General features: G+C 31.8%; 1 protein-coding gene across 1 annotated transcript in view; it reads right to left on the reverse strand.

Moving 5' to 3' along the window:
• Window positions 1-13,139: 13,139 nt before the first annotated feature.
• Window positions 13,140-24,791, reverse strand: part of LOC118182587 (ras-related protein Rap-1b-like) — a 189,079-nt gene continuing 177,427 nt past the window's right edge. The window contains exon 3 of the mRNA XM_035351963.2: window positions 13,140-13,626. Within this exon, the coding sequence (XP_035207854.2) occupies window positions 13,220-13,626 (407 nt within the window). The 3' untranslated portion in view covers window positions 13,140-13,219. The remainder of the gene's footprint in view (window positions 13,627-24,791) is intronic.

Consider the following 24,791-nt stretch of genomic DNA (forward strand, 5'->3'; position numbering starts at 1 on the left):
AATAATATATTTTTTTATGTTATTAGATACGTGCACTTAATTTAGATATTATCTTTTAATGCAAATGATATTTTAAATAAGTTCGCACCAATAAAAATTAAATTCACACTTTTTTTTTTTTTTTTTTTAGATTAAAGATTTTTCTTTGCTCCTTTGAGATGGTATACGGTAACTTTCGAATCCCGGTGAGCAGGCAGGCTACACTCATGTTTTTTGTGATTTTACGCATATCTGTTGTGTATGCAGTGTCTTCTGGATGCATAAATGAATAAAGCTGAACTCTGGTAGTTCGGTCCTAATTTCGAATCCCGGCGAACGGGCTGGGTCCATGGGTGTTTGCGTGATTTTACGCATGTGCCTCGTGTACGCAGCATCTTCTGGATGCATAAGTGAATAAAGCGGCCGAAATTCGCTCAAAACCTCTGATTACTGGTAGTTCGGTCCAACTTTCGAATCCAAGCGACCGTGTTGGCTCAATGTGTGTTTTCGGGATTTTTCGCATGTGTAACGTGTATGCGGTATCTTCTGCATGCATACTTGAATAAAGCGGGAGCAGCCCGCGCAAAACTACAGAACACTGGTAGTTCGGTCCAACTTTCGAATTCCGGGGTACTGTACATAAAATTTGGTCGCATACGTGAATACAGCGCGCGGATACCGGGTAAAACCGCTGAACACTGGTAGTTCGGTCAAACATTCGAATCTCTGCGAGCAGGCTGGCTGCATGGGTGTTTTCCTGATTTTCCGCATGTGTATATTGTATAAAGTGATTTCTGGATGCATATGTGATAAAAGTGGGCGCAGCCTGCTCAAAACCTCTTAACGCTGGTAGTTCGATCCAACTTTCGGTGTCGGCGAACGAGCTGGCTCCCCGGGTGTTTTCTTGCTTTAACTCATGTGTATCGTTTATGCAGTATCCTCTCCATGCTTATGTGTATAAAGCGGGCGCAGCCCGCTCCACAAAATCGCTGAACACTGGTATTTCGGTCCTACTTTCGAATTCCGGGCTACTGTATATAAAATTTGGATGCATACGTGAATACAGCGCGCGGATACCGGGTAAAACCGCTGAACACTGGTAGTTCGCTCAAACTTTCGAATCTCGGCGAGCGGGCTGGCTGCATGGGTGTTTTCGTGATTGTTCGCATGTGTATCGTTTATAAAGTATCTCATGGATGCATACGTGAATAAAGCGGGCACAGAATACTGGTAATGCGGTTCTGGTAATGCGGTAATTTCGAATCCCGACGAACTGGCTGGCTCCATGGGTGTTTTCGTGATTTTACGCATGTGTATAGTGTATGGAGTATCTTCTGGGTGTATATGTGAATAAAGCGGGCAGAGCCCGCGCAAAGCCACATAACACTGGTAATTCGGTCCAACTTTCGAATACCTGCGAACAGGCAGGCTCCATGTTTGTTTTCGTGATTTTACGCATGTGTATCGTTTATGCACCATCTTCAGCATGCATACGTTAATAAAGCGGGCACAGCACGCGCAAAATCGCTGAAAAATTGTATTTCGGTCCAACTTTCGAATCGGCAGCGGGCTGGCTGGAGGGATGTTTTCGTGATTTTACACATGTGTACGGTGTACGCAGTATCTTTTGCATGCACACGTGAACACTGTTTTGGGCGGGCTCCCGCCCAAAAGCGCTGAACACTGGTATTTCGGTCCAAATTTCGAATACCCGCGAAAGGGCTGGAAGCATGGGTGTTTTCGTGATTTTCCGCATATGTATAGTGTATGCGGTAACTTCTGGATGCATAGGTGAAAAAAGCGGGGGAAGCCCGCGGAATGCCGCTAAAAAATGGTAGTTCGGTTCAACTTTTCAATACCGGCCAAATTTAACATAGGATATCTTTTAAAAACGAACAATGATAAGCGGGCTTCAGCCCGCTCAGCTGGCGGGCTTGCCCGCTAGTTAGATTATTAAAAAAAGTTTTTTCATCAAATGTAACGCCTAAATATTCATGCAACTGAACTTCAGGATAGTTCCATGTCCCGTAATTTTTGGCTTAATCAATCGATGTTTACAATATCCGTTAAAAGTAAGAACATTATATTTGATAGCATTTAACTTAATTTTAAGAACAAAACACTAGTGAGAAATAATATTAATTAAAAAGTTCTAACATTAGAGTATGATATTTTGAATATTCAAAAATTTCGAGAGCACTACAGTATCATTTGCATAATTAAGAACTTTTGTACAAGCGGTTAAGGAATGTCATTAATATAGACGTTAAAAACCGGAGGACTCTAGTACGCAGCCTTGCGGAACGTTTTTAGCGGGAAGTGTATCGCCAATAAGAACTTGAAAAGTCTGATTGTTTAAATAACTATAGATCATTTTTGTAAAATGTGGATGTGTAGCTTTCAAGCTTGTGAATAAAACTTTTGACAAATACAGTCAAATGCTTTCTGAAAATCGAGAAAGCATGTCGTAACTGACTCTTTTTTTTGTAAAATGATTCTGCGATAAATTGAGTAAGATTCAAAATTTGATGACATATACTGTGCCCGTTACGAAAGAAGAATTGGCTCTTCTGGATAGTGTCATCTTTTCTAGATGTTCTGCAATTCGCTTTTGAATAATTCGTTCAAATACTGGTTAATACAAGTAAAAGACTTATAGGTAGATAGCTGAAAAGGTTTTGAGTCTTTACTATGTTTAAGAAAAAGGATTGGATTGGATTATTCAGTTATGGCAAAGCACACGAGAGCTATCTGCCTAAAGGGAGGGATGCCTTTCGTGGAGGACTTTCTAAGGGAAACTGGCTCGTATACACGTTACACATGGGGAAAACCACGAAAACGCCCATGCAGCCAGCCCGTTCGCGGGATTCGAACCTCAGACCGAACTACCAGTGTTCAGCGTCTTTACCGCTCGGCCGCTGGTTTAAGAAAAAGGAGAATTAAAGCATGTTCCCATTTTTGTGTAAAATAAAATAGGTGGAGAAAAAAAAAGAGTTAAATATATTTGAAAGCAGTACAATACAGTTGGATAAGCAGTACAATACAGTTGGATAAGCAGTACAATACAGTTGGATAAGCAGTACAATCTTGATAATTTTCTTCTAGTTAATTAAATAGTCTATTGTAAATTGAATCGTAACCTGTGGCACGGGTATTTGCAATTTTGTTTTTGTTTAAGTTAGATATTTCCGCTTGAGAAGTTGGGAGAAAACTGATTGACATTTCTGACAAGAACTGCTCAAGCGGAGGATAAAATCTCAAGATCCTACCCGTTCATTTACGTTCATATTAGAAGTAGAAGTACATACGCAAATATGTTCTGGAATTCTGACTGGGCAAGCATACAATTATGTAGTACCTACCCAATGAAATTAGTTTTGCTAGACCGAAGACATTTAGCAATTTTCCAGACTGTATCTGGTTGAATTTCTAATGTTATTTATTAATTTATCTCATTAATCAAAACGATATTCTGTAATTAGAACGGACATTTCGTGTCATTTGGCATTAAGTTGTATTTAGTAATTGGGTCTTTCGAAACATTCCAGCGCTTGAAAAGTTTAGGGAATAATTGTTGAAGATCGAGTAATTGCATCTTGAATTTCATGACTGTGTAATGTAATTCTTTATTCAATATCTGCGGTATTATGAAGATATGTATTCTCATTAATGTGAGATAAAAAGGTCTTTGAATTTCATCCAATTAATTCTTTTCATTGAGTTGTAGTCTATAGATATATGCCATAAAGTTGATGCATACCATATATGATGCAGAAAACGCAGATGATCAGAAGATAAGGCCTTCTTGACTTCGAGATAAGAAGTTTATGTAAAACGTTTTAGAAGAATGTCAAGAATGTGTGCGCTTATTATATTTGCAACTGGTTACTCTTTTATATTTCCTTGCTACGAATTGGTTCATCGGCTTTAGCTTTGCTAGCAACATTTGCTTCGTGAAAATAGTTAAGGCTGAACCCAAGCTTGTTAAGGCACGTAAATAATATTTTAATTTGAATTATTCCACGGTTTTCAAAGGTAGCGGTTTTTAAGTGTACATTATTGTACAGCTTGTCTGCACAAGCCATCTGACATTATATTTATTGTACTTCAGAGAGTAAGATCGTAGAAAATGTCATTTGTCTGTCTGTACAGTTATAGGAGTTGGTACCTAAAGTAGCCTAGAACTTACAGATTTATGTAAGGTAAATTTTTGTATCATTCCTTGCATGAAGAATAAAAATTTAATCGAGAATATTTTACCAAATTAATAATTTTTGATGTTAGAATATATGTATTAATCATCAAGCAAACATAAATTCTTCGTTTTTACTTAGAGAATTAATATGCACCACTCATTTCAAAAAGACATGTAATTTTGCTTACGAATATTTTATTCACAACTGTTTTGTACAGACAGGAATATAGATATATTCATATATATATATATATATATATGTATTCACAATAACAAGCATATAACAGTAATTATTTTTTAGCAATACAATAGTCTTTGTGGACAAAAATATATCAATCGTGCATATATTTGTTCTGTAACACGTACATACATGCACATTTAATGCGGAAAAATATCAACACTTTTCGTAACTGACATACTGAAACTGCTGATGATGAAAGATGTTGGTATTTATGAGCTTCACATGAAACGTTTCCTAGAATTTGTCATTACATATTTAATAGAACACTTGAAATTTATTATACTTGAAGTTTTATTGCAGATTTGAGAGCTTTCATAAGGTTAAACAAAGCTTCTTTCTTGTGCATTTCCACACAAAATGTAACATCTCAGTTATAGAAACTATATAGTTGATACACTTTGGATATTTTACTTTTTCAGAGTTTCTCAAAGAAACAAGAAACTTGAATTAAAATAAAGCTGTGAATGTAGCATTCCAAAGGTATTTATGAAGATTAACATTATAAAATACCTGGTAAATATGATTATTATAGAAACAAATTATTTTATCTCATAAATATATAAGAAAGCAGGAGATTGGTAGTATTTTATAATAATATTATTAGCAACTCGTTATTTTTATTAAGTTAATAGAATTTAATACGTTTTACCTGAAATAATTGCTTTAACTATAAATAAAATTTTCCATGACAAACGAGTTTTTATTTAAGCACATCAAACTCGGGTTTAGATCACTTCAATAAAAATGCAGTTTCTAAATTCTTAATGATATATTTCCATGGCTGCATTCAATTACCCAAACAGGCAAAAGGCCTTTGGAAAAGAAATTAAGAATCTACAAAGAATGCAGATAGTTGGAATAACGTATACTGGATTTTATTTATTAAATATTGGCATCGGTGTATTATGTGAAGTATTATGGTTGAAACTAAAGTGTCTTTTGGTTTTCGCTTATGGTACAATAATGCCATGATAAAACATTGGCTCGAACGTCTTGATTTGATAATATGTTAAACTAATTTTTCCTTTAGAAATTGCTTTATAAGTTTGGTATTATTTCCACCACCAGTTACTACCATTAGTATTCTTGGGAAATTTTAATTCCTTCAGTTTGTCAGTATCATATTTGGGAGCTTTAATATCATTTTCTCTCTTCATTATTCGTTTCTTCATTTCTCAATAATATTTTATTAGCTCAAAGCAGCGTTATCTCAGAAGAGCTATTAGTCTCAAAACGGGATTTTACGTTGAAACACTGTAAAAGTCTGAATCAATTTTCAAATTGTTGCCACCAAATATTACCGCCCTGTATTACTTTAAAAAATTAAATGTAGGAATGTAGGTATTGTTCTTGCATTGTAAAAAATCGACAGTACCTAGAGCCATCAAATTTTGAATAACTTAATCCTCCAACCGAACATAGTCACCTGGAAGCCCGAATACTTGATTTTGAATTTGTTTTATTATCTATTTCACATTTTGTAAAACTTTAACGAGTTTTTGATTAACAGACTCAACGATTTCGAAGATAGCAATGGCAAGACTGTATCAGTACAGGAAAAAAAATATCTCTAGCGCGCGAGACTCTCTGTGAGAAGGTCACCTGGGAGCCCCAATCTTTAATTTCGAATTTGGGTTTTTATCTCCAGCGCGCGGAACTGTGTATCGAAAATTCTAAAGATATGCTGTTTTTAAATATTTTATGACACTGTTGTTGAATTGAATTTTATGTGGTTAATGTCGAAGTGCGCAGAATAGGATATTTAATAAATAATGGTAACACACAGAACGTTAGAAAAAGAAGCCCCTTTGGGAGTAATATAAAATCTGAAAACTTTCAGAATTTTTTTCTATTCTTCAAAAGTGTATATGCAGTTGCTTATCTTGAATAATATAGGCTTCCAATAAATAAATAAATTTAAAAAATAATAAAAAAAGACAAGGGAAAATTTAATATTTATTCTGTGAAACATTAGTATATGCTAGTTGCCGTTAGGCGGTTGCTCATTTTTCATCTTGCCTGCTTCTAAAAATACTTAATGTCTCTACAACTGTTTTAAAATACTATCAATCTTCTGCAAAACGCTGATGATCTTAAAATTAAATATATTTTTGTTTTAATACAGTTTAAATCCGAGAAGGTACATGTATGCATTTAAAACTTTATTTAAAAATTACACTTTATTTAAAGCTTTTGTCATACTTACGAGATTAAACAATGACAAAATGAGAGAACGTTAATTAATCACATTTGAATTTATTTAGAGCTTAAATAGTAGTTCATATAAATAGGAGTAAGCACTAAAAATATAAATGAGCATTTAGACAGATGCAAAATGAGATAGTATCATTGCAGAGAATGAGCGACTAACCTGTGTTGAGTACTTCAATAAATAATGCATTTGTTATTAAATATATATTATTTTATATTGAAATTCAGAGCTATATAGTAACTTTATCTTCATCATGTATCTATTACTTATTTAAAAATGCAAATACCTTTTTTATATACTTAAATTAATATTATTTTTATAATTAAAATACTCTGGTGTTGGAATTATGTTACAGAATCCTCTTTTAGGGTATTATTTTTTCCGAAATGAAGCTTTAAATCTTATCTTATCAAAATGCTTTTTGTACATCACAATTTCATCATCTTCGGTTTCAAAAATACCAAACTACAACAACGCTTCTGATTAAAAATAGAATTGTCAAAATACAGCCATTATCATATTTGCACTAAGAAAATACGGACACTAGGCACATACACCGGTTCAGAACATGGAAGATGACCATTTGATTGTCATGGATACCTTAACATCTTATCAGTGCAAAGGGACAATTTTTCAAATGGAATGGTTTCAATTCAGGATACAAAATATGCTTAGTTCTTCATCAACACTTATTTTATTTACGAATAATAATATTTGACACTCTAAAATATTACACATTAAATATAACGACATCAAAATCTACGAGAAACTCGAATTCGTTGTAAATTTTTGTCATTCGTTATTTAGTAATATGTTACATCTTCATTATATTCTGCTACATATATTATAGTTTGAGTCTGGGGTAAGAATTAAAAAATTAGAATTTGCTATATTTGGCGGACTATACATTGAAACTTTCAACATTGATTTCTCTGAACTGTTGCATAATGTGTAAAAGTAAGTACTCATGCACGTACTCATATTCATGTTAATTCCTATTACACTATGCATTTACAGCTCTTTTGAAGTTGAAGAATACTGAAGTACTGCAAGTTTGGCAAAAGAATTTTAAAATGCAATGCATATAGATGGAATCAGACTTTTTGACTGAAATAGCGTGAGTGAAGTTAAGTTTTATTGAAGTTAAGTTTTATTACCTTTTCATATTATGTCTGGATATTTTAGTTAACTAACTACAGCGAAACATTTGAGCCGACATATCAAACTTTGGGATTTATGACTGTAATAATACTGCAATGTTTTTACAGTTTCATGGTAATTAATTTTAATGTTTTCAAAACATTGATATTGCTAGCAAAATTTCGTTTCAAGTTAAGTTCGGAATTTGAAAATTTATCATTTATAGCAAAGCATTTGGAGCTATTTGATAGTAAACAGAAATGCTTTCTTTCTGAGAGAATTTGTCTTGCATGCATAGTACATAAGAAGAAAATCACTAAATCTCTGTGGACCATTCACACAAATATCAGAGATAGATGAAAATTTTCGAAGTCAACAATTTTGATAATACTAGAACCTTTTTACATTAGTAAGTGAATACGTTTGGCGTTTTTAAATGGTTATTGGCATCAATAAGCTTCACAGTAAAATTATATTAGAAAGGATAGATGTTTGACATTTTATTGTTGCATAAATGAATGAAGTTTACAAAATATTATGAATACGTAAATGTTTTGTTTGCTTTACTGTACAATAATTCATTATTACTTTAAAACTTTCAAAAACCGATGTGATGTAAATGCTTTAAATTATTTAGTTGAATGAAATATGCAATATTACTGCATCTTTTAAAGTTATCACACAGATAAATAAACGTAATTTACAACTATATTGTCCAAAGAATTTTTCTGTAAATAATAATTTACATAAATTTATATAATAAAATATATTAAATATTATAAATTTATATAAATAAAATTTCTGTAATTGTAAATAGTCTGCAGATTAAAATGTATTTTGGCAATGAATATAAATGCGTAGCTGAAACGACATTTTAAACATACGAGGTATAGCAATTTCATTTCCAGAATGCATCTCAATATATATGATTGGAATTAATGGATACCGTCGCCTTCAAAATGCATTCGTTATTTGGGAATATTATGACTCATACCAGGTTTCCATTTCTGAAAGCGAGATTGGGATTAATTTCTGGAATACTGTCAAGCACCAGTTTAACTTTCTGTTTGAAATTCTTCTTGATGATATTAAAAATGTTCATTCTATCGATCCAACTCTTAGTTTGACATATGTCCAGAAATCATAGGGAGCTAAACAATAGTGCATTCTAATTGGATGATCATATTTTGACAAGAAATTCTCTTTTAAGGAATGCAGTATAAGACAATACATGAGGCACCAGAGATTCCAGAAAAAGTTTTCTGAAGCCTAGTTCTTTTAATTAAAATTAAGTGAAAAACCTTCAGTTTAAAGAAAAAAACTAAAGAATGAGAAGTCTAAGTGCTTTTCATTTAATTATAATTCTTCACTTATGAATCTTATATTTAATGGCTTTTCGGATGATATGCTTTTCGTACTTTAATAAAACTAACATTCGCCATTATTGTTTTTGGCTTCCATTTTCTAGGAATCATTCGTCATATATTCCGGTCTAGAATTATATCGCTTATGCCAGTCAAAGACGCTGCCCATTTCCATAGAACACTAATCATGTACCATTTGCAACATCTATAATATTTTAGTAACTTATTTTTCCGTTTAAACTCAACATTTAATTATCATACTCTATTTTTAACCACGTGATCTTGAAACAATCATATTAGGGGACACTCACTGGCATTCCGATATTAAATTGTTACACCGTATACAGATTTTACATGAAAAATTTATCACTAACTACAGAATTTTGTCAAAATGTTTAGCATGTCTCGACAAAAAATATAAATTTAATTGCAAATATCGATGGCAATTAGCCTTTAAATTTGCTTTCGAATGCATAAGAACATAATGATTAGTGAATCAATAATTGCGATGTTTTCATTATTCACATAAACGGTGTAGCAGGATATATATATACATATATATGTAATATATATAGACACCACATAAGTAAGTGCAGTAATCATTCATTAATATATATACTCTCTCTTTCTATATATTGTATACATGGAAGAATAATTAATGAATTATTAAATGAATGAATGAATGATTAAAAGCTAAGACACATGAAAATAATTTAAATAAACAAAATCTTAATATAAGCCGTTGAAAATACAAAAGCAGTAATTAAAATAGGGAAAAAATTCAAAGAGGATATTAATTTAAATTATTTCAAAGAGGATATTAATTTTAATTCTCAGAAAGGATATTAATTATAATTATTTCAAAGAGGATATTAATTTTAATTTTCAAAGAGGATTTAAATTTCGAAGAGGATATTAATTTGAACAGAAGCTTAAAATTCTCAATAAGCAAACTGAGTAAACTTAGAAAACAACGAAAAGAATTGATGAATGTAGTTAAACTCATTTCTATGTAAATAGAAGATGTATGTGAATTTAATAGTAAAGATCAATTTATTTATTTTCCAGATTGTTGACCTATATAATTAATATTCAATGGTTAATATTAATATTAATCCTTCAAGCTACTCTGCGTGCATTAAACTAGATAGAAATTCAATAGCCAAAACAAATGGAAATTTGTCAAACGTGGCTAGAAAAGAAATTTGAAATTCTATTAAAACAAGCTTTATGCTTATTTGAGGCTAAGCATGCGTCATAAATTTGCTGTTAAAATTTTAAAAAATATTGTTCTATGAGTGTATATAGCTTGCGTTATATATATAAATATATACCCTTAATGTTATTTTTTATGCATACTATCAGTTTTGTAAATAAATACTCTTTTACATAATTCCTAATGTTAAAATTGATATATATTTACATATATTATATTATGCTCAATTATTCTATGTCATTTGACTTTAACTGTCACAATTCGAATTTTTGTTATTTATACCATAAATAAATTTGTTATTTATTCCATAAATTAATTTTTGTTATTTATGGAATAAATAACAAAAATTCGAATTGTGACAGTTAAAGTCAAATGACATAGAATAATTGAGCATCAATTCACGTGATTTCACTCTTTGCCTGTAGTCAGCAAAATTTACAAACTTAAACGATTACGATAACTGACTCGTGTAAAAACTGATGATTTTGAATTATTATTGATTTGAACAATAATGAAGCCAGCAAAACTATATTAAATCTTAAACATATGTATATATGGGATATTGTTAACATTTATTGTAAATTTTGGAAAAATTCTCTTCCATATTGAAAACAAACCTGAGTTTTCCCTATGTTCCATACATTTTTAATTATGACGTTAACTCTTAAACGTTCCACAATAATTTCACTTTAGTTACTTTCAAGCCATTCAATAATTTCTTTTTCTGAAATCTTAATGTATTGTTCATAATTTTTGTAACTTTTTATGTTTACATGTTTCCAAGCTGTGAATATTGCCTTTTTTATAGTCAACTGAGAAGCCCTTGATGTCGTAATTGAAGTTTAATACATTTTGCACAAACGAATTTCTATACTTTCATTTAAAGTTTGAATAATTCTTTGATGAAGATTTGAACATATTGGATTGAAATACCCATATTCTGGTGAAATTTTAAAATCATCCATTTGTTTTTACTCTCTAGTCAAGACTTCTATCAAATTTTAAAAACATTCTGAATAAATAAAATAAAGAAAGGAAACAAAGTAGAAAAGTAATTTTTTAGGGGGTAAGGAGAGTTTAACTAAACTAGCAGCAACTTCCGAGCATTTCCAAATACTGACAATGAAATGTTAGCAATAACGTCATTAAATGAGGATACTGGATAAAGGTGTGCCGAACCATCGAATACCTTAGTATAAAGATTAGCAGCAATATGCGATAGATACTGCACATTTAAAATGTAAAGAAACAGTTGCTGGCTTTAATGTTGGTTAAGTAAAGAGATGATGAAAATATTATTTTTATTACCAATTCACTTAAGCCATTAATTTAGAACTTTAAACTTTATTTTAATTACATTGCCTAGTTGCATAAAGCAGCTCTGTTACTAACTCACTGATTTGTTTGATTATTCGTAATAAACATTAAATAACTATTTTCTATTTCAAGGAAAAAAATCTTTCTCAAAGCCTCCAATAAAACTAAAGTCAGGAAAATTATGAGCTAAATACATAAAAATAAATGCATTTGAAGACATATGCACTAATATTAAGTTACAGAGAATATACTGGCTACAGCTGATGAAGTTTTATTCCACCATTACAAATATGATATTAAATAGTTAAAAAAAAAGAAGGACAGCACATTTCTATATCTGAAAATTAACATTACATCTTTCCGTAACCGAAATTAATAGATTAATCCCTAGTAAAATCAATTGTAATAACACAATTACGACATTAAAAAATATTTAACATTTTCTTAATATTCCTATTAAAATAAGTTGGTATTGTGATTATTTAATGCTATGTTTATATTCAACCTTCTAATAATTAGCAATAATCGACCTTTATTTAAAACTTTTGTTTCTATAAAAATGATCAGTATATCTCAGAAGACAAATGAGAAATAGTTTTGTTCAAAATACATTGTTTTTTTAATGAATACTATATGTAATATTAAAAAAAGAATATATTATTCTGTGAAGTTTTAATTAACCACATTCAATTTTCAAATAAATAATTATTTTATATTATATTTTATTTGTAATTAAAATAATTCATCTTCAGAAAATTAAAGTAATTATTGAGCTAGACTGTTCCTTAGAAGGGGTTTGTTTTTAAAGCAAAAAGACAGTTTTTACCCTTCAAAATGTATTGGAGTCTTTCAACTCCAAAGAAATTTGAATTTTGCTCCGTTATTAGCCTTCTGGTTAACTAATTCAAATACTACTAATCGGAAAAGGTATTTGGCTTTCTTTAAATAACTTAATTTGTATTTTTTAGTGAATGAGTATTTTTTCTTGGAAGTGTGTTTAATAAAATGCATTTCATTGAAAGATTTCGCACAACCAAAAATATTGTTATAAACAGCAAGACGGAATTTCGTTCATTATAAAATGTCTTTAACAATTTTTCCTTTGGAAAACAACTTCCCTTCCTAAAAATACTAACTTTAGTAAAAGGTGTTTAAACTATTTCAGGTTTTTTTTTTCAAAAAGTCAAATTTCTTTTTTTTTTTTTTTTTTTTTGTGAGGTAAAAAAAAATAATGTCATTTCAATTAAAACTCTCGTGCTGTTTAAATGTAGTTTTTCCAACATTTATAATGTAATGCTTTAAAGGTAATTCCATTTTATTCTTTTTAAGAAATTTCAGTTTTCTATAAATGTTGTTCTTATAAAAACAACATTTTTCAAAAACTTCTGTAATAAATATTGCTAAATAACATTAATGGATCTTACGAATCATGCGTATATTATTATAAAAGTTTGTTTTCAGGTATGACAACAAGGTTTTTGTGCATAAGAAAATGCTTTAAAACGTATGAAATATTTGAATACAGATTGAGCACACTCCCTTGCAAACATTATCATTAAAGTAATACACATTTCTGATTTTCTTTGAGATTTTTAGCGCTTTTCTGGATTTCGGGTTCCAGTGGAATACTCGGTTTACTCGGTGACGATTTTTTCAGATTAAAAGCCATGTTGTTGAAGACACTGAGCTTTCTACTCAGTCTCTTGGATAGCCTTCGACTCTTTCTCCTAAACAAATCCTGCTCTTCCAGCAAAGCTTCTTGAGCCTCTTCTATGCTGCGCGCTAACTGCAAGAGTTCCAGAAAAACCTCTTTGACATTGATGTCGCATTTAGCGGAAGCTTCGAAGAAACGGCAGCCACTCATTGTCTCTGTAGCTGTCTTCTCCGCCGTCTGATGGGAAACCTGCCGATGAGCTTCGAGGTCAGACTTGTTGCCAACCAATACCACGGGAACTTGAGATCCTGAAATAGTGAAAACCATGTTAGACAACTTTAAAATAAATAATTCATCTTTAATGTATTTTAGAATATTTAACCATCAGTTATAAAAATTAAAAACTGCAGTTTTATTCATGATACATTTATATTATCTCATAATTAACTGGCATCAATCGATGAACTAATAACAGCGTCTAAGTCTGAATAACTGCATATCTTTCAAAATGCTATTCGACGCTTGAGAGATTTCCTTCCTTGCTATCCTGAAATATTATTGCGGTGATATTAGTCATGCAGCACAATGGATCTGCCGTTTATCTAATAAATGATGTCTGAATTACTTATGTTTTTTGTAATCATCCTTGTGCTACATGTAAATGAATCAATAAGTAATAAATAGTTTACATCTTGCTCATTTCGTGGTTTCATTGCGAGCATTGCGTCCTGCTAGCAATTAGAAGATCTGATTTTGGATCCCGCGATGGAATAGCTTTGGATCTCGTTTCTCTTTCTCCAATGAATATAAGGAATTTTCGTCTTCCTTACTTTGTGTTGTCATGGTATAATTGGTAGTACACCAGTACGGGTAATTGGAAGACTATCGTTCGAATCCTGCTTAAGGCACAACTGTTGTCTTATAATTCTAGCTCCAAAATAGCTAAAATGCTCTGCAGTGGGAACCGAAGGAAAGGCGATGGAAGATTCGTTACTACTTTGCATCTGGTCGAGTGGATCTCGTTTCCCTCTGTCCAATTGTCCTATAAGTGTTAGAGAATATAAGGAACTTTTGCCTTTCCCAGTGCATGCTATTGTGGTGGGACGTCCAGCTAGATGTACTGGATCAGGAGCTCGAATCCTGGGGAGAACATAGCTGATTTTTGGTGTTTCCAGCTCCATATAATTACTCTACAAGCTAGCAAGATTCACATTCAAAGTTTGTGTATCAAGCAGTTTCAATAATAACTGGTATATGGCTTTAAGTATATTCTTTTTTTTCCTTATAAATTACAAAGAACTTTATATCAGCTGAAAAACTTAAAACTTTATTAATAAGTACCGAACGAAAAAAATATTATTACCTGCTTCTTTCAAAGAGGGAAGAAAAGGATTACTTATTTTGAGAAATTTAAAATTTTGAATGCGAGAATTACATGTCTTTTTGATTCCAAGGCTATCAGACATAAGCTCACAAGTACTTTGAGAAACCTTAAAGATAAAAATATATTAACAAATTGAATAGTGCAAGTTGTGTACTAAATTCTCTCTCAATCAGCTGAGGTGCGATACTGCAGCTTTTATTAGATAGCTATACTATTAGGAAGAAATTTTACAGAAATCATTATAGGAGTTAATTGTTAACTGCCTCAATCGTTAACTGTTTGTTGTACTTCTAAAATTTAATATTTATTAAGATAGAAAGATTTCACACTAAGGAATAATTGATACAAGGTTATGATATGTATTCTTTAGGTCAAAGTTTGGAGTCAGCCGAATCCTATCCTTCTTGGTTTCTGTCACAGAATTTGCTCACCCGGAAAGTATTAAAATTTAATGGTATGAGGCATAATTTAAAATTAGGAGGCTAATCTTAATCTCGAAAGTACTGGAGCTTTCGCCACGTCGCCATTGCGTCATATGGAGCCCTATTTTAGGCTGTGCTCGTTACTGCCTAAAGTTATGATAATTTTTTTAACAGTTAAATTTTGAGTTAAAGTTCCTTTCCTGTGTTCCTGAATTTCAACTTACAACTTCCGGCCACAACGTAGTTTTAGAAACGCGTTTGAATGCAAATTGAGGAGAAGTATTTAACCGCGAAGTTCTACTGTCTTCGGTAGAGAGAACCAGTGATTCTGGCTAGCACACATCCCTCTTTTTAGGCTACTCTCTCTTAAGCTGTTATTACTCTCGGCCGTACTTTAGGCCCATGATAGCTTCGCCATTATTCAGCTTTAAGGGGCCAATTCAGTTAGAATTTTGATAGCTTCATAGCTTTGACTATATCTTTTTAGTTAGTTACCAAGTTAGTTACCTTTTTTTTTTTTTTTTTTATTTAGACTTAATAAATGTCTGCAGGGCGGACATCATACTGCAAGGGCTTGTTTCCGGTCAGTAGTCCTACTTAGCAGTGTAAAACTAAAAAAAGTTAGTTACCAAGTTAATTTCTTAAGTACCAAGCTAATTTCTTTGTTTTTGAGTTCAAGCCGAGTGGCGGCTTTATTGTAAAACTCCAAGACGGAGTTCTGTTAAGCTTTAATTTGGAATAATAAAAGGTCTTTAACCGTTTCCAAGTTTTATTTAGTGTCTCGCGAACTCAAGCGATTAGTCGCTTATCAATTCAAGATTCTTCAACTTTAACTGTAACTACACAGTACAGAATATTACAAGTTAGTCAATGTGCACTAGTAAGTAATTTTCACATTTTAAGGAATCGTATCCTGAGAGGGTCTTAGTTTGTGTTTCAACTTATAAATAATTGAGTCTCGGACAAGAAAGCAAGTAGCCTTCTCTTATAATATTTGTTTTATGATAAGTCAGTAGTTTTAGTCTTTTAATTGTAATCCGCCAAAAGTGAAGAGAAAAATCTTTATTCATTTTAATTTAGCTTGTGTTTTGGCATTGACAAACATAAGCCAAAATAGAAGAAAGGCGACAACTGATCAATAAGATAACTCTGTGGTTAACTATTACGTTGAATACGCATAAAGTATTATTTCACGCCATAGATGTTGCAAAGTTTTATTTGAAAATTTGTTGGTGTATCAGGAATATTAATCTTATTTTTAGAATAGTATTAAATTATTTCTTTCATTCATAAATTTGACACACAAGGATTTGAAATGATTGATTCAATTAGTCATTATTTTATGTCTACAGTAATGGAATTCTAGTTTATGTCATGGATACACTTTAGCTCATGAAAAAATTACGAATGACTGTGTGTGATTACAATCCTGAGTCCTAAACTTGGTACATCCCTGTACGTCCTTAACTTGCTGCATATTAACACATATTTTATATTATTTGTAAAGAATTCCAATTTAGTATCTTCTGTGCCGGAAAAAATAAAAATAAAACACGACCTTGGGATAAAAATAAATAACTAGAAATAATAAATGAAAACGAAACCAGAACTACCTTTTTCCCAGGATGCGCATCAGTGGAAGTTTTTTAACAGAGATAGTTAAGAAAGATGACGAACAATCTCTTGGATAGGATATGATGAACGGTAAAACTTTTGAGGATTTCTTATCATTACCGATTTTCCAAAAAAAATGTCAAAGAAAAAATGTCAAAGAATGATGTCAAAGAAAAAATACATTTTTTATGTGATACCGGGATATAAGTAATGCTGAAAATGCAGTTAATAAGGTGTGTTACGCCATCCATTGCTCGCCGAAAGAGAGCGCTCCTGCTATTCGTATAAAGCTAAAAATAATTTATTTCTATTTTTAAATGAATAAAGTTTTCTGTGATTGTGTTTCAGAGATGTGGCAACACGTGATTATATTTATTGTAACTGTATTCAAAAGATATAAAAGTTGTCTTTCCAGTTTGTACGTTGGAGCAAGAGTAAAATATTTATGATATTTATTGTGTAGAGGTTTGATTTCCAGCCCATTCCACAAAGAAGTGAACATAACAAGGTGTTTTCAATAAAGTATGTAGTCTTTTATGAAGAAAAACAATTCAGTCTCTATATAAGAATACAAAAATGCAGCATTAAACATGTTAAGAGAAACAGTGAAAGTAATTGTTTTTAATGCATTAAATTAAAAGATAACTTTTTTTTGGGAAATGTGAATAATCAATTATGCGTTTAAACAAAAATCAGTTTATTTAAATTTAAGCTACTCAAAGACACCTCTAGCTCATTTTAATCATTATATTTTTATAAAGCTTTTAAATTCCATATACATGCTACTAAAATTATAGGCAAGATATTTCTGAAGAATAAAGACTTAAACCAAATTTTTGACACCAGAGAAAACGCGGAGCTGAAAGGTGTATTGTTATAAAACGAATGGTCAGAATCCTTTTAGAAAAATAAAATTTAGTTTTACAAAGTTGTGCACTCAGCTGGAAGCCGTCAACATTAAATATATATTGGAATAAAAATGTGTCATTTTTAAGAGTTGCAGGAAGAATTTCAGAGAGAATAAGTTAGTCATGCCACAACTTGATGATCTTCTCCTCTCGATAAAATATGCGCACTTTCTTGATATGCATGTGACCTTTGAAGAATCCCCAAGAACTATAAGTCTGAAGGATATAAATGAGGAAAAAGGTTCAGCAAAAATCTGGAAACATCCGCAAATGGCACTATTATCACGGAACCTGAGACGCAGAATCTTCTTCACTGATGAATGAACAGAAGTAATTTCTCTATTCTTTCTTCAAGACAGTAAGATACAGCCATTAAAAAGCAAGAACTGTGCGAGAAAATTACTGTTATGTGAACTTAAAAATGTGCATTTTACAAAAACGCGATGCATAAATCTCTAAAAGGAAGAAGTACTCCTGGATCAAAGAGAAGACATTTCGTTGATTATAAATTAAATTTCTGCCAATTCTCAAGCACTTGTAGAAAAATTTGGTATGCAGCTTTGCCTTCCACAGCAACAGCAATTTCGTCAGTTATTTCTAATGAAATAAAAACCCTTCCCTTTCTAGTGAAAAATCCCTTTTTAAGATCATTGTCCCTTGAAATCCTTAACATTGTTTTATTAGTCCATTTTTAACATACGCCCTCAAATCTTTTAAGTAATGGTAATTCTGAAATGCAGTAGAAAAACTGTAGCATTGATTACAAGGGTATAAAACAAGTTACGCAGAAATTTTTACAGAATCAGTTTATTTATCAGTATTTTGTAAAACATACAACTGCTAGAGATTTTTAATTGTAATTCTTTTCTGCAATGACTATAATTCATATCACTTGTTCTCAGTTCCGATATCAGGTCTATAATCTTTGTCCTCTTATATTTTTATAAAAATATATATTTTGGTCAATGGCTATACATCTTGACAGCAGTTTACAATTTAGCATTTTAAGTGAATATAATGTTTTTGATAATGATTCTAGATTAAAGACTGAGTCGAATACGAAATATCAGTGTTTACTTGTCTAAGTATTCAGCTGATTGTTAGCAGTTGCTGACGGCTTAGGAGAAAGGTACATAAGATTAACGAAAGGATTTCGCTTGTACTTCACTGGTATCAAAGATGAGTACGTTTCTGAATTTCCGTAGGAATTTTTTAAAATATTACAGAGATACACCCTAGGGAAAACAGTATATCGAAAACGTGAAAAACATGCAGGAACTTTATGTTCTAGATGGCGGAAAGAAACATTCTAGAATTGAAAGAGTAATTATAAAAATTCATATATTTTGGCTTGTGGCTCTGATTGTTTAATGAATACACACATAAACCAATTCAATATATTTTGGAAGAAATACACGGTTTAAACTGAAGGAGAAAAAATATATAATAAATAAAAATCTTTCCCTTTTTGTATCTGATTCATTTTCTCCATTTCTCTGCTTTTCTCTAGATGGATTTATGCTATTAGAGTTGATACTTCCGGGATCAAATTATCAAACAACTTCCTCTGGTTATTCCTTATTAATTGGCTAACGAAAATTACGAGGTCATTCTTTTAACAACAAAAATCATGTATTTTGTCAGCATTGATGTCACTTTTCAAGAAGAAAGAGCTCTTTTTATCCTATGTAAAAATTGCAAATCTTCCTAACATTTTAGGCAAAAATTACTTTAATGTAAATAAAAGCAAAAAATAATCAGATCTTTGAAATTAAAATAAATCAAATTCAAATCTTTAAAATAATATGAACATTATTCTATTCATTATTATTTTAATTATCTGAACATTATTCTATGTTAATTTTCTGAACATTATTCTATTTTACTTAACTGGTATTGTAAACAGTTGTTTTAGATTCGAAATTTTCTTATGAGAAAACAAATGGTTTTGCATAACAAAATAAATGGAAGAATATGAATAAACTTCTTTTCTTGTTAATTTCTTCTTAATTCCAGTGACTTATATGACCATGCTGACAATTCATTGATGCAGTAAGACCTAGAATATGTACATTAGAATATATGTCAAATAAATGTTCCGCCGTAATTCATTTTCAGTTTGACCAATTAAAGTTTTTTAACAGCGAAGTTATATATGCTTGAACAGGAATCGTGATCTCTATTTGTATATTTGAATATGCAATCAGATATTGCATACATGCCAAGTGACTCTGAACTATTTTATTTGAACCTGAAAATTATATGATTAAAAGTAATATTTTATACATACAGTTTACTAAAATATATGTCTCAGTGTTCTATATTTACACCTATAAAGTTTAGGAAATATGCCAGAAGCTTCGTGTAAGTCAGAGGGAAATTTTTAAATAAGAAACAAGTAATTATCGGAAAAGTCAAACAAAAGGCATCCAATAATCCAATAATTATTATTCGGCGTTTTATTTTAACCTAAAGAAATGTGTTGATGTCATATTTAGTACACATCTTCCTTGCATTTTAACTGAAAGTACCGCAGTTATTGTTCTAGTAAAGTATGTAAAGTTGCGCGCTTCCAACCTGCACGCAACAAAGTGGTGATTGCTGAAAACTGGAAATTAGACAGAGTCTTGAGAAGGGTTTAAGTCCCTTTTTATTCAACTTTAGAAATTACAAATGCGTGCTCTTGACGCTCACAAACTACGCCGACCCGGCGGTAAAATAAAAATAAGAAACTGAAAAGAGATAATAACAAGTGACTAACTACGAGGCTCTCTAAACGTAACTAACGTCACCGCGTTCTAAAATACCGCTGATAATTTAGCATACTCTGAATATTACGTTGAAAGATTAACAATTTGCCGAGGCAAGCACACAGGCCGAAACGCGCGGTTCTTCAATTTCTAACTAGCCACCTCCACGCTCGTGAAGCAAGAAAGCACTCTTTCGAACTCGTTTCCTTTTTATTTAACTCAGAATACTTCCGCTGATAATTTGAATCCTTGCGCGTTCTACTAAAATTTACATACTCTGGCATTGACAATTCCAGGGGAAAGTAAGGCTTGACAGGAAAGATAATTTAAACTTAAAATAAATGTTAGTTAAAATAAATATAAACCCTACAAGTATAAGTCGTTTAAAACAAAGGAAGCTGATATATTATTACAGAAATATTGCGACTACAAAAAATAATTAACAAAAACCTCACAAACCCACTATGCCGCAGAAACCCGCAATATTAATAATGTCCATTAATGACGTTTTCTCTGACATACATGACATTTTCTGCTAAGTACGAGCTAACTCTTGGTAAAAGCACATAACATGGAATTTGAATAAAGTGTAGAGTATGTATATAGACTTTGTATAGTAGGATTTTCCTTATTTTGTATAACAAATTTATTTTAAGTTTGACACCTATTCTAGACTTCTCAACTTCCTCTCACATTCTCTCGCCAGGATGTAAATTTAAAGTGAAGTTAAGTGCATATTTAAACGGGTGAATATCTGAGATTTTCAGAGCGTGTTTCGCTAGCCAAGCGCAAGTTTCGTTGTTATTTCGCTGCTACGCTAGTAAGCCTTTTGGCCATATCATATTTAGCCTCACGCGGGTTAAGTTCTTGTGAGTCCACCTCTTAGGCGTAACTTAAGTGCTATCTTGCACGATTTATTTCAGGTTTGACTTAATTTATATTCTACGTTTAGTTTCCACCGCAAGTTGACGGTGTTTTTGTAACGCACGAAGACCGGCCTTTCTGTTAACTATTTTGAATTAATAAAGGGTTATTTTTACCCTTCGTCTGAGTCAGTACTTTTATTCACACCTATGCAAGAATTCGCCAGTTTATTATAGAGTCTATTCTAGTTCATGTGGAACAAGACAGAAAAACTCTATAAGTGGTAGATTTTATTTTTTGCTGGCAGACAAGACAATAACAAATCGTTTTATATCGTTGTTTGTTTAGTGTAATTACTTTCTTTTCTGTTTACCTATTTTTTGTTATATCTAGGTGGTACATTTTCTAATATTTCTAATAATGTGAATCCTTAATCCTGCTGATAATCTGTGACATTTTAAGCTCATATAGTCTAATAAAAACTGAGTTAAATATATCTTTAAATTTTAATTCAGTATACTTATTTTCAGTGAGTTTATTATATAATTTGCTTGCATTTTGGATGCGAATATCAAATTTACGTATCGGCAGTTTCTTTGGCCATCTAATTGCCTTTATTAACCCAAAATAGTAAGATAGCATTTGATAGAAAGCTTTAGACTGATATGAAGTTACAAGTAGATAACCCACGAAACAAAATTATATCTCATAGCAAGCTTCGAGTTAATATTCATGTTAAACACTTATAAGTGATAGCATTGGTGCTTTATAGCAACACAGTGTCTGAGGAGTGAGGTAGTAAAACCTTATTACATGATACTCTCGTTACATGACTATTCAGAGTGAAATCTTTAAATGACAACGTATACGAAACAAAGCAGATAGTTTTATTTTTCTTTAGATGCAACATAAAAACAGCAAGTCAGCTTTATGATTCAACACAGATTACACAGTGATTCAATCAACCCAGAGTTCTATAAGTACGTTTATTGAAATCGCTTCAAATTTCTAAATTATTTTCGGAGTACTTCAGATGTTTTCGTCGTTCGAAGGGAATGTTTTCTTTCTTTCAAGCCCCTAGAAATTCGAAACTGCTCCGAAATGAACTAAAATAAAATTCATGCCAGATAGGGAATTTTGGGGAAAAAATGTGAAACTGCGTTGAAGGAGAAACTAAATTTACGAAAGAAAAGTGTATACCTAAAAATTTATTCGCTTTGCAAAGTGAATAACGCAAACTTGGATTTACTGTGATGAGTTCTTTTGAGAAACTTGTTTCGATAAGGAATCTCATGCCTTTGCTTCAATTTTTTTTCGAATTTAAAAAAAGAAGGGGAAAATCTATCAGGTGTTTGGCTTTTCCTGCCACTTGCAAATTTGTTGGTATCTGGACTTAGAGGAAATAGCGCATTTTATTTAAAAAAAAAATTTTTTTTTTTTTTTTTTTTTTTTTTGCTTGTGGGAAAAAAACTTTGCAAATCCGACTATGTATAATTTATAAAAACAGTCACCAGGTTAACGTAAGTGTTGTAATATAATTACTACATTTAAAGATGGCAGTTGATATCCTTGCAATATAAAATTACAATGTAATTTTTTGTTGAACGAAGAGAATTTATACATTTAATAAGATCTTACGTAAAAGTGGTTTACTATAATGGATCATATTATTTAAAGTAGGGCAAACAAGCTGTGACTTTCATTCTAAGAAAAGGAATAACCCGAGTCGAACTAGAATTCATCGTTCTTTACTAATGAGCAGTCGGTGGGCCAGTTTACGTAAAAGCCATCTGTAGGAAAGGGTGTCCGCCGATAACATCGCGGCAAAAAACATCGCGGACGAAAACGTCGCGGCAAAACCGCAAGTGCAATTCGCGGTTTTGCAGCTGAGGATGGTGGTTCGGTAAAACCATCGAAACTAGTCCTGTGAAAATTTTGAAAATATAACGCTGAGTTTTTGTTGTTTGACTTCTGAATTAGTATTTATTCGGCATGTTATTGTGTCTTAAAAATTTATTAGTTAATAAAAAATGTGAAAGTAAAAAATATCCTTCTTTACATCTTGCGCTCACAAATCATTATGGGAATATCCATTTACAATTATTAAAACCTGAAAAAAAAAAACATTTCTGCGATGCTATCGTCATGCGATGATTTGTAGATACTTTATTTTTTACCACGATATTTTCGACGACGATGTTTTTAAACTGCGAAGTTTTTGAACCGCTTTATTTTCGACGATGATATTTTGTACCACGATGTTTTAGAACTGCGATGTTTTTTCTTTGCGTTGTTTTCTCCCACGATGTTTTGTAGCACGATGTTTTCGCCTTGCATTGTTTTCTCCGCGACGTTTTCGTCCGCTATGTTTTCGGCTGTAACCGTAGGAAAGTTGCGACTGATGTTGAAAAGCAGTCCATTACGCACTGTGTGTAGTTTCTTATAGCGTTTTTACGATCTTTGAACATGAGATAGCATTTTAGTAATTTTTTAATAATTGCCTTTGCTGCTTTCAATTTGATCAGGGAACAAATTTCTCTCCAAATACTTTTATCATTGCTTCGAATATGTAAACAAAGGCTATGAAATACACTCCTTTACATCAGTTATAGGAAAGAGTCTTTTTCGTCAAAGATAATGATAAATACCGTTCATAGAAATGAAGCCTGGTACGTACCGTTATTATGTAATCTTACGTATACTTTTAAAATGCAGAAACAAGTCGAAAATAAGAAAAAAGACACCCCTACAGTATTTTCAACGGTTACGAAAAATAATTGTTCTCTTCGAAATAAGGACTGATATGAATCTGTCAGTATGGAATGTGATTTCATTAAACATTGGTGCATGTTCAGTATCTATTAAATATCCTGTCCATTAAACTTTGTTGAGGAGAGTTTGAGGTATTCTACATTAAACTTTGTTGAGGAGAGTTTGAGGTATTCTACTCATGCGTTTTTCAAAGCGATTCTGAGTTCCGTACTATTCCGAAAAGGATCTGCCTTTGAGAAGTACGTACTGCTCAGTTCATTCCAAGCATGATACATGAGATTTAGATCTAGGAAACATGCAGACTAAGTCATGGATTCATTATCTTCCCTTGCTAGTGCATCGTACATTTAAGCTATCTATTGTGAGACATCATATGAACATCCTATGAACAGAAAATCTGCATCAGCATCAGCTGCAGTGTGGAAAAGACGGACTTGACCCAGAAAATGCTATGCCATATCGTTTAATATCACTGCCACTTCGTAAAAAATTTGACAAGAAATTTTGCCACTGTACATATTACGCACTTACATAGTATTTTCTCCGTTAAAGTTTCCTGGAGATTCTTGTAACAGTAAAGCGCTCCTTTCCGTCTCTACACTAGGCAGGTAATAAGAATCGCTTTTCATGGAGGTTCAGGGTTCGTCTAAGAACATAGTACTGGGCTACTGTTGCCTGCTTCAACGGATATGCTCTTTACACCAAATGTTTCCTAACGATTATGTCGTAAAGGAATGCGCGCAGTAGTATTGTCTGTGT

This window comes from Stegodyphus dumicola, chromosome 3 (genome assembly GCF_044657685.1).
Source record: "Stegodyphus dumicola isolate Sdum_Otavi_A_Nest chromosome 3, ASM4465768v1".
NCBI lineage: Eukaryota > Metazoa > Arthropoda > Arachnida > Araneae > Eresidae > Stegodyphus > Stegodyphus dumicola.